Source organism: Ailuropoda melanoleuca, chromosome 6 (genome assembly GCF_002007445.2).
Source record: "Ailuropoda melanoleuca isolate Jingjing chromosome 6, ASM200744v2, whole genome shotgun sequence".
In the NCBI taxonomy this organism is placed as follows: Eukaryota; Metazoa; Chordata; class Mammalia; order Carnivora; family Ursidae; genus Ailuropoda; species Ailuropoda melanoleuca.
Window position 1 is genome coordinate 21,382,592 of NC_048223.1, and position 14,670 is coordinate 21,397,261.

General features: G+C 39.3%; 1 protein-coding gene across 2 annotated transcripts in view; it reads left to right on the forward strand.

The window, feature by feature from the left end:
* KCNH8 (potassium voltage-gated channel subfamily H member 8) overlaps positions 1 to 14,670 on the forward strand; it is a 365,555-nt gene that overhangs the window by 321,149 nt on the left and 29,736 nt on the right. For both annotated transcript variants that reach the window (XM_002924147.4, XM_034662055.1), the window contains exons 12-13: positions 9,702 to 9,740; positions 13,609 to 13,964. In XM_002924147.4, coding sequence (XP_002924193.1) covers positions 9,702 to 9,740; positions 13,609 to 13,964 — 395 coding nt within the window. The remainder of the gene's footprint in view (positions 1 to 9,701; positions 9,741 to 13,608; positions 13,965 to 14,670) is intronic.

Here is a 14,670-nt window from a genome sequence, read left to right on the forward strand (position 1 = left end):
GAGCGGCGGCTTTGACTGAAGGAAACAGTAGCCAAGTAGTTAGAAATCGGAAGTAAGCAAGATGCCAGGTTAGTGGGGAGATTGAAGTACCTCGAGATTATGAATTGGCAGGCCAGCACGCGATACTAATGACAACTCTATAAGGGTGGAGGGTCCATGGAGATACAGGTCTGTGAAATGAATCGGGATTTAAAGGATTTGGTTTCCATGTCATTGAGGAAAATGATTAAGGAAAAATTCTGAGATGAACATCTGCAAGATGCTAAGCTTTTAGTGATGTGGTAATCCCACTTATATGTTCCACCCGGAAGATTAAGTTCTTTAAGAGCAGAGCATATGGTCACCGATCTGTGTCACTGCATTCTGCCAGGATCATGAACAATCCCAGGTCTGACTAGGGTTAACGAAGCATATTTCTATTCCAGGTTGTACAGTTTACGTTTTTTTCTTTTATTAGTCATACTTTCGTCTTGATGGGACAAAATGTTAGCATTATATACGGGGAAAAGAAAAACGGAAACAGGATTCTGTCAAAAAAGCCATGACTACGAGGCATTAGATTCAATACACATAGAAACTGTATGACTTGGAACAAGTTGCTTTCCTTCTGCGGGCCTCCAGTTCCTCATCTCAGGCCTAAAAGGTCACTAAGAAACCGTCAGTTGAGTGAAGCTAAATGCTGCAACAAACAACCCCACGTCTCGGTAACTTAATACAATAAGTAGAATAAACGATTTTTGCAGTAAAGGTCATTCATATCACAGTGTACAGGTGGCAGCTTCTCACTTGACGATGCAGGAATCCAAGCTTCCTCTATCTGGTGGCCCCATCACCCCTCAGGCCTCAGAGCCATCTGGAACTCAGAGTCCTTCCCCAGACACTTTGTATCCAGTCAGCCAACCAGTTAAGAGAGAGGGTGGTGGCTGCCTTTGTATTTCTCGGGGGCCAGACCCAGAAATGGCACAGATCTCTTCTGCTCACATCCCATTGGCCAGAATGAATCATGTGATTCAGTCTCCGTGCAGGCAGTCTGGGAAATCTCCTCAAGCTGTGTATCCAACTGGGTGCATCCACCTGGATGAACAGCTAACCAGTTGGTGAACAATTAACCAGGCTGAACCATAGGCCCTTCTAGTATGACCTTTCTATTATTTTTTTTTTATTCCAGCTCAAGAAAACTTTTAAACATTGAAAAAGATGTGAAACCAAATTATTTGTTTGTTGTTCTCTGTACGTGTTGTATTTTACTATTGTGTTTTTGTTTCGACTTTAAATGAGAATGTGTTCTTCAGGAAACACAGAATGGGCACACATGATATCCTTTAGTAATTTGAGGAAAACGTGAGGCAGATGCTTGCAGGTTGCCGGACAGAGGAGTGTGCCATCATTTTGTGAAAGCTCAGCCTATAGGAATATGTATCTGCCAAATAGATTAATAAATAGGAGGGTATTCATACCTTAAAATATTTTTTCAGTTTTTCTAAATAATTTACCATAGAATCACTTTAATGGACTTCTCCAAGTAAAAGTATTTATTTAAAAATTCTGAATGAATTAACAAAAAGGAAGAGAGGAGGAGATACTTTAAAGTCAGTGATTTAAAGCCAGTGCCAAGTAGAAGTTACATGTCCTAAAGATCTAATGGAAATTAACAGGAAGAATATGACTCCCGCTGTGGGACTAAATGACTTATTTTGGACGCATCTATATTACCTAAAAGTAGTATGCCTTCACAGTCCAACTAAGGCCAGAATTGTTCCTTCAAAGAATCCAACGTGCCAGTTTCCCACAATCCCCAAAGACACAGCTTCACAAGCACAGCCTGATCCAGCAGATTGGAAACTTGAAGGGCCAGAATTGCTTTGCACAAACTCTTGTAAATAGTTGCTTTGAAACACAATATTCTTCATGCTTAAGTTTCACAGAGTGCTTTAATCATAAAAGATATGCATTTGGGGGTTCCCGGGTGACCCAGTCAGTTAAATGTCTGACTCTTGGTTTCAGCTCAGGTCTGATCTCAGGGTCCTGGGTTTGAGCCCCACATCCAGCTCCATGCTCAGCGTAGAGTCTCCTTGAGATTCTCGCTCTCCCTCTCCCTCTGCCCCTCCTGCTCTTGCCCTCTCCCTCTCTCTCTCTCTCAAATAAATAAATAAATCTTTAAAAAAATATGCATTTGGTCATGTAGAAGCTACCTATGACCCCTCTATCATGTTCCTATATAGGCCTGTTATTTTCTCTGGCTAACTGAGCTTAACCAAGGCTCTGCGGTTTAAATAAGCAGAGTAGCTCTTTTCAGTTTGCTGGTACAAACACTATTTTCAACATATAGGGCTGTTCACCTTTTTCGTTACAGTGTATAATTGACAGTAGGCTTCCTTGGCAGAGTTAGGCATTTCACATTAGCTTTAAGAAGTGCCATCAGGAGTTATGATATGAAAACTTCTCATACCAAATTGAGCAAATTTCTTCACCGACCTGGTTTGGAACCAAAGTACTCAGGGGTGCCTGGGTGGCACAGCGGTTAGGCGTCTGCCTTCGGCTCAGGATGTGATCCCGGCGTTATGGGATGGAGCCCCACATCAGGCTCCTCCGCTATGAGCCTGCTTCTTCCTCTCCCACTCCCCCCTGCTTGTGTTCCCTCTCTTGCTGGCTGTCTCTATCTCTGTCAAATAAATAAATAAAATCTTTAAAAAAAAAAGTACTCAGCGTGTATCCCGAAACTCTTATGAAACCAGCTATTGTATTTCCTTACAATTACATAGTAACTGATTTTACAAGCTAACCAAGGAGCCATTGTACCCTAATCAGAAGCAGGTCATTGGGGGGCATGGAATCTCAGCTCAGTATAATGAGTTTAAACTGCAAATTCTTTTAGCACTGATTAACTGCTGAGCTCCCAAATCATGGAGTTGGTATATAGCTCCTGAAGCCTGAAACCTTTGAAACTCTATGTCAGTGTGGAGAAATTTCTAGTTTTCTCACATAATGTGTGTATTTTCCTCCTTTGCTTTTCTAGAATGATATGAACCACATATTTATAAGTAAATCTCTCTCCCTTAAAGTCATCCTGCATTTTCCAAGTTCTTGAATAAGTGTTAAGAGACTCTTTGACTTTTCTTTTAATCCCAAAGCCTTATAATTCATACATTTGAATTTAGAGATAGGAAGTTAAAATTGTGCTTGAGTTAATTTGCATACATTATCAATGACTTGACTGTATGGACAATTTTAAAGTGCTTCATTTTGTTTAAGTGAAGCAGATAAAAGTGTTGAGAGAGAAAAGAATAGAATACCAAGTCATTACTTTATGGGAAGTATTCCACCTAGTGTTGCACAAAGAAGAGTTCTGTGGCATGGGCTGATGGCCCTCTGCTAGCAGAGCAATGTGGGGAAAACTCATGTTCAACAATTTTATGGCCTCTTTATTAAGGAGTCCTACGTATATATCAGTTTCAGTTGGACAAATCCATCTGTGTGGGTGTTTGAATATCCATAGCTTAAAATGCCCTATTTCCCATTAACTCAATTCAAAGAAAACTTTTCTTCATAATCAATATATTAATAATAACATAACTAACATTTATTAACAGGAATTAATTACTTTTTATGCCAGACACTGGACCAAATACTTAACAAATGCAACAACGTGAGGACTTTTTTCACCCTAAGTCCCTTGTGTATCATAAAGCTAAAGGGTAAAAGACTCACCTGATCGGCTGGCTCCAAATGCTTTCTCTCTCTAGAGAACCAAGAGGGCGGGAAGGCATGGCGCCACCTAGCGGTCATCTCTGACAGGAACGTTGGGCGCTATGGCCAGAGGGGAAGCCGGAAGGGAAGTGTGAACAGAAGGGATCCAGAGTTTCAGTGAGAGAACTGAAAGAGAACACCTTCGTGAGTGCTAATAGAATAGAAAGAGAGGGGTAATTTTTAAACATCTTACTGTAGTTTATCAATATATAACCTTTAAGGTTTTTGAAAACACAAAAAAATATTTTTAAAATTACAGTTCACTCTTGAACAACATGGGGTTCAATTGCATGGACCAACTTACACGTGGAATTTTTTTTTTATAAATACAGTACTGTAAATGTATTTTCTCTTATGATTTTCTTAATAACATTTTCTTCTCTCTAGCTTACTTTACTGTAAGAATACAGTATATAATACTGTATAACATACAAAATGTGTATTAATCAACAGTTTATGTACTTGTAAGGCTTCTGGTCAGTAGTACGCTATTAGTTGTTAAGTTTGTGGGGAGTCAAAAGTTATAAAAGATTTTCCAGTTGGGGGGGGAGTGGTCGGCACACCTAACACCAAATACTGTTCAAGAGTCAACTGTACATTTGGGTGCTATACATTTCTCTTAATGTCCAATGTAGCCAACTTGGTCTCTAAGATTTGTTCAGTTTACATTTATATATCTCATTTAATCCTCAAAACAACTTTAAATATTACCTTTTTTTTAAAGATTTATTTATTTATTTGAGAGACAGAGAGAGCGTGCAAGAGAGGTGGAGGGAGGGGCAGAGAGAGTCTTAAGCAGACTGAGCTGAGTTCTGACCCCCATGTGGGGCTCGATCTCATGACCCTGAGATCAGGGTCTGAGCTGAAACCAAGAGTCAGATGTCCAACGAGCTGTGCCATCCAGGCACCCCATCATCATTTTTTAGAGGAAGAATGAGAAATAAAATTCTTTGGGGTTAAACTATTAAAATTCACCAGATTGTTTGTTACCTCAGCATTACGTATTTTATCCCAATTACCATGCTTCCCAAGGTCACATAGCTAATAAGTGAAAAGACTAGGAAAATCCACTTAACTCTTAACCACTATGCTATACTACCTTCTAAATGGGTCCTATCCATCCCACTTCCCAACACACAGAACTTTTATGGTAATACACAGCGATAAAGAGATTTGTGGTGTTTCCTACACTATAGTCTCCGTGGTTGAGCTCTCCAGAACTAGAAAATTAACTCTAAATTCAAGTCTCAGTTACTTCAGATGTGCTTTCTGCATCAGGAGTGATAGTATTTACTTAGAGGAGAAGAAGTCTCCTCTAAGTCTTAAGAGCTTGTCTTGACCTCAAGGCTCAGGGTGAAATTGGAAAAGTTCAAAATCATTAGTTTTTTAATTAAAATCTTATTTCTGTTTCTAAGTTATACAACAAGCAAAGGAAACATGTTAGCTACTGTATTACCCACTTAGGGTTTCAGACCAGCTTCAAAAATATCTTCTTTAGATTAGATGGCAGTGAACTCCTAGACTTTTTTGATTGAAAATGAGTGCCCCCTTATTCATAGCCTATTCTTTCTCAAGAGCTTTCCAATTCCTCTTTCTGTCTTCCACCTGCCCTTGGTGGCATTCAGTACTTGGTACCTCCACTTAAGTCTACAAGAGAAAGAAACAGATCAGAAATAAAAATGAGACCTATTGCTTTGCTGCTTGCCCATATCCTACGACAATTATTTATGGTTTTGTAAGAACGGGCCTTTTAACTATCTGAGTTACTGCATTATGTGGTACCATCTTTTATTCATACTCTTTTTATCCCAAATAGCCACCAGTACCGGTAATGTTGCTGTCCAGAGAACAAGATAAAATATGTGATGATTCCTTTTTCTGAATGAGGACACATGTTCCTTCAATCTGCTTTGTGACTTAATCAATGTGGCATTATTAACAAAGCAGAGGATATCATGAATCACTCAGAAAGAAGAGTCTCGTAATTTGCATCTCATTTCCCAATTGAGCAATCAGCTGTAGATAACATTCCCACCAGAGCACTTTAGTGTCTTAGGAGATTCCAGAGTTGAGAGGACATTTGCAGACTCACACAGGGGCTTGTAATTCCAACCTGCAAACCAAGTAAACCATGAGAATACCTTCCTTGGATCACTGTACCCCTGGGTTATAGTTTAGGATTCCTAAGCCTCCGTGGTGGGTTCTATTCCCATTTGCTTCCTTCCTACCTCATAGTAGTTAACTTCTTGGTGGATCAGTCTCTTGACAAGATCTTGAGAGAAAGGAAAGCTTATTGGCAATGCCTCACTATTACTGAAAAACCACTCAGCTTCTAACGGTGAGGCATTAGCATCCCATGAAAGGCTTGGCCCCAAACCTTATTGTCAGAGTACCGTGTGTCAGAATTCTGAGACACTGTAATCAGTGGGCAGAAATAGGTGAAACAAATCAAAGAACTTGCAGCCCAGCTAAAAGAAAACCCTAAAAGCAGGATAATTTACTATGGGTCAATTTAGAAACTTAAGGAAAAAATAAGTTGGATGGCCAAGGTCAGGTATGAGCCTTTGAAAGCTCTTCTAGAATGTCTTCATTCAGTAAAATAGACAACGTTAAAGAATACAATGACATTTTTCACCTCTAAAATCACCATTCATCTTAGTATGTTTGATTTCTGTTTGCCATTCAAGGTCAATAGTAGAATTTTGAGGCCTTCCTTATGGGTTTTTTTTTTAAAACGGAGATTGTGAATTTGTTTTGCTTTTTTGTAGCAGATTGAGTAATAAGAGACCATTTTCCTTCTTCTGTTTCTCCATGCCAGTGAGCAGTGTTTTTTCGATGCAAGGGTTCTCTCTCTTGGTTCCCACTGGACTTAGAGTGATAGAGTAAGTTAAGTGGTTAGGACTGGGGAATAAAAAAGAGAATTCGTTGCAGAAACTTTTTAAACCAACTCTGCATAGCTGAGAATGGGTTTCTCTCCTAGTCCACAAGGTTATAAAGCCTTACCTCGTTTGTGATAACCTTGTGCCAAGACATGTCCCCAGTCCTTCTTGCCCACACTTGGTTTCTTCTGTCCTGGCAAACTGAAGGTACAATTCTAAGATCTGAGTGGGCTGACCCTCAGCATTCTTTATTTCTCTCAAGACTTTATTGCAATGACCTTCATTCCTTGTTTTATGTCTGATTTAGAACATTTTATCATCTTACCCTGTATTACTTCAGTATTTTTTTTTTCTTAAGTCATCCCAATTAGAGATTACCAGCAGTTCTGTTGTCTAAAAGCCTTAAAAATTTTGTGTTGGAGGGACTCACGTTGGATAAGACTGTCTTCCTCAAAACATACAAAACCTTTGAGTCTTCCAGTTACTGGAACAAGAAATGATATCTATAAACATCTATTCAAATGTTGTATTGTGCATTTTTTTTCCATGGGACTAGAATGCCTAGAATGCATCATATTTGTGCAGAGATCTGTAACTCAGAAAAGCCTAACAAGGTGCTTGGATAACTTCGTATCACGAGGTTTGGGGATCTGCTTTGTGGGAGTCATCAAACCTTATGTGAGATTCAGTTGCACAGTATGTGAGGCATCTAGTCTTTCAGCTCAAGTAACAGCATTAACTGCTGGAGGAGGCACCTGGGACAACTTCCAATTCTGTGCAAGCTACACCGAAGTCAGGGCAACTGGTGTCTGGTAGGCTCTGCCAGAACTCTAACCCGATGCGTGGATTGGGCAAGTCATCTCCCTGGACGGCAATTTCCACGTGTCTAGGTGGGGAGTTGGACTAACTCAGTGGTTTCCACCCTGACCTGGAGACCTGGCCCTACCCACACCAACAGAAGAGACTCTCTGGAGCTGGTGCTCTGGAATTTGATTTACTTAGAAATGCTTCTCAAACATTCTGCTGTCTGCCAGATTACAAACCATTGTAGCAGACACTCTTTAGGGTGATTTCTAGCTTTAAAATACTGGGTTTCCATTAAATGAATATTCTCTGCAATTGGCAGATTCTGGATCTGCATGAAGTGTTGGTCAATTGAATGACTATATGATCGTACTCTTTTAAAATACATGAGATTCATGCCATATGCAAACGAAATGACTTACTCAGAGAGCCTATCACAGTAGGGCTGGTTATATGATGGATACTTCTAACCTCATAGTATTGCAATGAAAATTAGTGGAAATAATGGCTGGGAGCATTTTTCAGGATGCTTGTCACATAGTGAACACTTAATGAATTAATAGGTGATAGGATGGTAATATAGTGATGTTGGTTATGAGATCCAAGTATGCCCCACGGGCCAGCAGCATCAGTATTGCCCGGGAGCTCATTAGAAATACAGAGTCTCAGGCTCCACCCCAGACCTCCCGAACCAGGACTTGCATTTTATAACAAAATCCCCAGGTGATTTGTGTGCACATAAAAGTTTGAGAAGCACTGATACAAAAAAACAACCTTGGGATTCAGCAACTTGATGGAAGTCATGCTACCAGTAAGTAAGCCAAGGAGCTAAAGTCACACCCAAATCGAAAGACGCTGAGGCCAGTTTCTTTTTCCTACACCTCTGACCTGGAGCTGTTCAGGCTTCCTGAATCCCACAGAGTTATTCATTTTGTCATCCAGGCTGTAGCGGAAAGCCTTTGTAAAACACATTTTTGTGTCTACCACGTAGCAATGGCACTGTAATTTTGGTTTTCACATTTTTAATTATTCAGCTGTTTTATTTGTCACCATTTAGGGAATTATTACAAAACTTATGTCTACAATGCTTCTGATTAATGCATATTTAGGCAACTAAGCAGATGTAGAATGGGTTGACTTCTTTGATAAAATTAAACATTGATGAAACATGTATTTGCACAGCAATAATGATGCCAGCATTTGTATAAATAATAACACATCTATTTCCCTAATCATCTAGGAAAAAAAAAAAAAACAACAGTGAGAGTTGACAGAATTACCAAATATGTCTCACTTCTTAGGCAGATCATTTTTTAGTGTAAAAGTTTTTTTTTATGTGAATAAAGTTATGCTAATTTATAGCATATATTAGCACTTTAAAATGAAAGAAGTGTCTTTGAGCAGAAAACAATGTGGATGAGACCTGAAGCATGTTTCCAGGATATATCATAAGTTCCAGAGCTTCTTTGTCCAGCATGGAAAGCTGCATGTTTTATAACGGACTCCTCCACAGTACTGTAGTTTGATTTTATATAAGATGTATTCTGAAACCCAGCTGAAGTGATGCTATAAATACACATTTGTTTTCAACCTCTTAGCATCACTGATATTGGGGTCTCTCTCATCATTGATGGCACATCCCAATTTGATTGGCAGCATTTTTTTCTTTTTATAATCAATGGGAAATTAAACTCAATACAATAGGAGATCAGGACCCCCAGTGAACTTAATCGTAGTTCACAAGAAACATCAGTGTGAGGAAAACAAATGGGACAGAAAGGAGACATTACCCCCACCGTATTCAAATAAGAAGCGGAGGTGGACAAATGGAAAGAAATTAGATTAAATAAGAAAAGATTCCATGGGTTTCTGTTTTCACAGAGCCAGAAAGAAAAATCATAGAAGAGGCGAGAATTTAGCAGAAGGGCAGGAAAGAGGAAAAGGGGAGATGGAAAACAAGAGGAGAGGGAATAAGGCATCAAGATGGAAAGTATAGCCAATTCCTCCACTATTTTGATCATTATTTTCTAGGTGTGACATTCAATTTGCTGCTCCCTTTTCTTAGTCCACACACTGGTCAATAGAGATCCCAGAGGCTGGAATGAGGGAGGCTTTTTCTGCATCTTTTAGGAGGTATTTGTTCTTCTGGCCTACCCAGGTGAATCAATCATCCCCCACATTCTCTCTCCCATTTCCTATATTTTACCCAGTCCCAAACCTCCTGAAAAGGTTTAAGTGATTCTTACGACTTCTGTTTGTTTGTTCTTTCAGGTGATATCAAGATTATCGAACAAATCTACGGTCTCACAGGTATGGCTTTTTCCAAAGAGCAGAACATTTATCTAAAATCTGTAGGATTTCCAATAAATCTGCCTCCCACTTCAGGGTTTTGTGTATTTATTTTCTACTTTCCCTGATACACTTCCTAATGAAATGTATTGACTGACTTTCTGGAGTTTGGAACAGAGACGTATTGAAACTCATCTCTTTATTTAAATGTTATATTGATGTTGAAAAGCAGTTGTCACCAGAACCTGCCCAAAGTAGTAATGTCCTGAGGCATTGATCTTGGAAGTACATTTATTATGTTTAAAACTAGTAGCCAAATGTTTTCTTGTAGGCATCCACTTGATGGTGCAACATGTTTATCCATGATACAAAATTTTTTAAAAAGTGATTCAGAGATATTCTGGAAGTGGTTTCACTTGAACCCTTAAAGCAGTCCCAACTTTCAAGAATCCTCCAATTTTACAGAAAATTTTCCCAAGAAACAGTGATTTATCAGATTTGTTACCTAGATTTTTACTACCAATAATCCAGTGACAGGAATCCTATAAAAAGCTCCTTGCCTTGCTCAGTCTTCTCCTTGAAGCAGAACCCAACACCCTTCACACACGTGTCTACACACAGACACACGTACATACAGAGAAACCCATATCCAATTACATAACACAAGTCAAAGACATTGATACTTTACTGAAGATAGTTGGGGCTCAAACAGGGTTTACTTTACTTTTAATACTATTGAAAAACTTCTTAAAAGCCTTAAAACATCTCAGTGCATTCAACTGAGTTTCTCTCTGGCAGTAGTTGTCTTTTCTTTTTCATCTCTAAAAATCCCTCCTCAGGAGCTGGCAAAACGGTTATTATGTTTCAGCTCTTCTCAACAGGCCGCCTTTCCTCACGACTATTCCCTTTTACCCCAGGCCATTCCTATATTCTCTTTCTCATGAAGAAAAATTTAGCTTTCTTTTGGATTTTCCAATTTGAATTCCTCACCCCTTCATAGCAGTCTGAAAATGAACATCCCTTCCAAGAATGCGACATCTTCAACTTTCAAAAAATTATTGCATATAATTAAGGCTTAGGCTCATTTACAATATCAAGACCACCAGAATAACAGGGCATTCAAGGTAATAGATGTTTATTTCTCTCTCATGGACAAGGCCAGAGGTGGGTGATAAAACTGTGTCAGTAGGGTCCTGAGCTTTTTTCTTTTGGATTCATTATCCTCAATGCCTGGCTTCCTTTTTTAAGATCTTCTCATTGTCTAAGATGGCTGCTGGAGATCTCTCCACTTTATCAATAGTCCAGACTTGAAACTAAAAAAAAAAAAAGAAAAGAAAAGAAAGAGCAGGATAGAGGCACCCCTCTTCCCAGATGTCTTCCTAAAAGTTCCTTTTAACCTGTCCACTTGCATAGTAGCACCCCAGAACTTAGCCTCATGGCCAAACCAACTGGCAAAGGAAGCTGAGAAAGGAGATCTTTGGGCAAGGTGCATAGTTCTGTTAACTAGCAAAGAAGGGAGATTATGTAAAAAGAGAAAACCAACACTCTCTGTAGCACCCACCTTGAGGCAAATGTTTCCATTTTCTTCATGCTCATCATCATCACCACCAGGGCAAGCATTTATTAAGTACTTCCAATGCACATGGTTAAGTGTTTTAATGTCCATTATCTAATAACTATTTACTCACACCGTTCCCCATTTACAGGTGAGGAAACCAAGGATTTAAGCAATTATATTGCTTGACCAAGTAATAGGTAGTAAGTCTCAGGACTTCTAGGACTGTGTGACCAAAAGTCTGTATCCAGCCACTAGATTTTATTTTGCTTCCCCTGTAGTCATAACAGGTTTGATTGAATCTAATCACCTGTGAGCTCGAAATGGCTATCCCAGTATAATGTTATGAGCTAAATTAGAGATTCTTTTGACTATGGGATAAAAACCTCATTGCCCTCATGGAAGCATTTGTCAGGAGGAAATGAAGGGGTGGGTCCTCTGAAGAGAAAGAAGAAATCTGTGGCCTAACTGTATGGCAGTGTATACACGGGTGAGTCCAGCTACTCAAGGGAAGCAAGGGTTTCTGCACAGACGGCCTGAGGAAAGGAACCGGTACTCCTGCATAGACATTGCGTGTGGGGCTGGGTGTTAAGACTCTAATAAATTTGACTCCTCTCAGCAATAATGTGAGGAGGAATAATTAATTCTTCATGTAATTACTGCTCACTGCCTTGATCACAAGAGTCAATATCTAAGCACCTTGTCCAAGGTGCCAAGTCTCCACGATAAAATGGAAGTACGAAATTTAAACAAACTTGTAGAAGTGCAAACACTATAGATTATTAATCAGAGAATTCTTTTAGGGCCAGCAGAGCCTCCTTGAACCAAAAGAATAATGAAATTGCCAATGCAAATGTAAACAGAAGTCCAATTAAAAGAATTCACTCATTGTTTTTCATTTCTTTGATAAGTTTGCCCTGTTGTGTCTTTAACTGGGTGAGCTAATTTTTCTATTCTACAGTGCTACCAAACAAATGTTCCCCTGCAATTCCATGCGGGTCCAACTTTTGTTATAAGCACAGAACTTTAAAATGCTGTGAAAAGCAAAAACTAATAAAAGCCAAACAATGACTCTCCCCATAAAGAACTAATGGCTTCTCCATTCATTAAAATAATCATATCTAGTTGGAAAGATGATTCTAATAATGCCATTTCCTCAAGAAATTTTGAGCCATTAAGATTAAAATACAAGAAAACTTCATGAGTAAACTAACTATTTCACTTAGTTTGGCCTAAACTGATTGGGGTATTGCCTGTAAAGTCACCACGGGTTCAAGTTCATTTTTTGTTGTTGTATCTATCATTATAACTGTTAGAGGAAAATCAATATATACCAATAAATCAACTGTTTATTAAGATGAAGGAATAACCATGACAGCTCATGAGATTTAAATAGCACTCTTAGATCTTTTCAGTTTGTTGTCTTATTTCTCTTAGAAATTATTGATGAGCAGATAGAAGCAATTGTATGCACAAAAGAGAATGAGGCACAAAAAAAAATGAATTGACTTTTTGGAGCAGGGAAGCCATGTTTGGGAAGAACAAGAAATATCCACTCTTATAGTGACTCCATTGAGGGCCACTCGCTGTCCTCTCTGCCCTGCCCCTGCATCGTTACCTCCATTGCCTTTACTCATCCTCCCCCTTGCTTCTTCTTAGTCTAAGAGATTGAATGACTTCAGTCAAGAGTCTAAGACGGGTTTAACAAGACTTCTCCTTCCCTTCCCAAGGTTCTCAAGGGGAGCAGACCACATGGTTTGCTCCATTTCCTGCCAACTGACGTCTGAGAATAAAAATAACAGGAAGCAGAGTAGCTGTGGATGCTGCTGGTCTAACTCCATCTATGTGATCCAAAATAGGAAAGACTTATATTCTCAAAGATAATGTATTTTTCTGGTTGAACTGCACATAAAGCTCCACTAAAGACCCTATGACTTTAAAATAACAAGGCCCAAGACCTTCCTGTAAAACTGAAATGTCCCAACAGCATGTCACCATATGCTATTACAGATGACAGGCTGAGTAAAATCTGGATACAAACCAGGTAAAACACACATTTCACACAGGTCCCCACCAAGATAGTTTAAAAAGACCAAGCGAGGCATTAACAGACTGACACCAGGATAGCAAATAGGATAAACCTGGGGAATATCAGGAATGAGAAGACACTGAACCCCTGAATAAATAATAGCAAAATCTGCAAAGTCTTAAGCTTTCCTGAGAAGTAAGTTTCTAGAGCATTTGACTTTGCTTAGATGGGCCCACCAGCAGGAATGATCTACCCCTCAAGCGGTCTTTGTGATCTGTACTAATCTGTGTTATCCACTGATTTAGTCAGAGCCCAAGGGAAATGGCAGCATCAACAAAAGACTCCCATCCATTGTGGAAGATGAAGAGGAGGAAGAGGAGGGAGAGGATGAGGAGACAGCCTCCCTCTCTCCCATCTACACAAGGGGAACCTCTGCACGCAGCAAGAAGGCTGGAAGCAATAAAAGCTATCTAGGCCTCAGCTTGAAGCAGCTGGCCTCAGGCACTGTGCCGTTTCACTCACCTAGCAGAGTCTCCAGTTCACATTCCCCCAAAAACAAACAGGACACTGACCCCCCTAACCATGCTAAAAGGAAAGAGAGAAACTTGAAATTGCAACTATCAGCTTTGAATAGCGCTGGACCCCCAGACCTCAGTCCAAGGTAAGAATCACATCATGTAATTCTTTCCTAGGTGAAAAGGGCTGCCTTTTGTTCAAACTAGTATCTAGCTAGTATATTTATTCAGCCTTCTGGGCCTCTCAACCACACAGGTTCCTAGCCTGGCTTCTTTGGGTTTCCCGAATTTTAGGTGCAAATTTTGCCTCTACATAGAGGTGTGTGCAGTATGACAATAATTAGTGTTAGTCGTAGTCTCAAAAGGGTACATTAAATATTCAGAAGTCCTTCTCTACTCCTTTCATCCATTAAGCTCTACCTTTATCATTATAAGTGTGTATTTCTACATTGTAATTTATAACTTATAAATTTAAATGAAAATAAAAGAACAAGGTCATCGATGTGATTCCCTCAATGCCTGATCTTGCCAAATGTCTTATGGAACAATAAGTTGAAATCGTAAAGGAAACAAAGTGTCGATGTTCATTTTCAATACTATTTTCTTCATCATTGTGGATAATGGAAGCTTAGTTTTATTTCTGGCCTCTTCTGTAAGTAACATGAAATGGCTCCACTTTTAATTGTAAAAATTCTCTTTAGGACTAACTAAAAATGATTGAGAGGGTGAAAAATCCTGGTGCAGATAATGTGAAAGGAGTAGTCTATGGTGAATACAAGCAATAGTAAAAAATCACATCATAGCTGAATGATAAGTAGAAGCAAGAAAAAAAAAATTGAATGCCTCCTATGT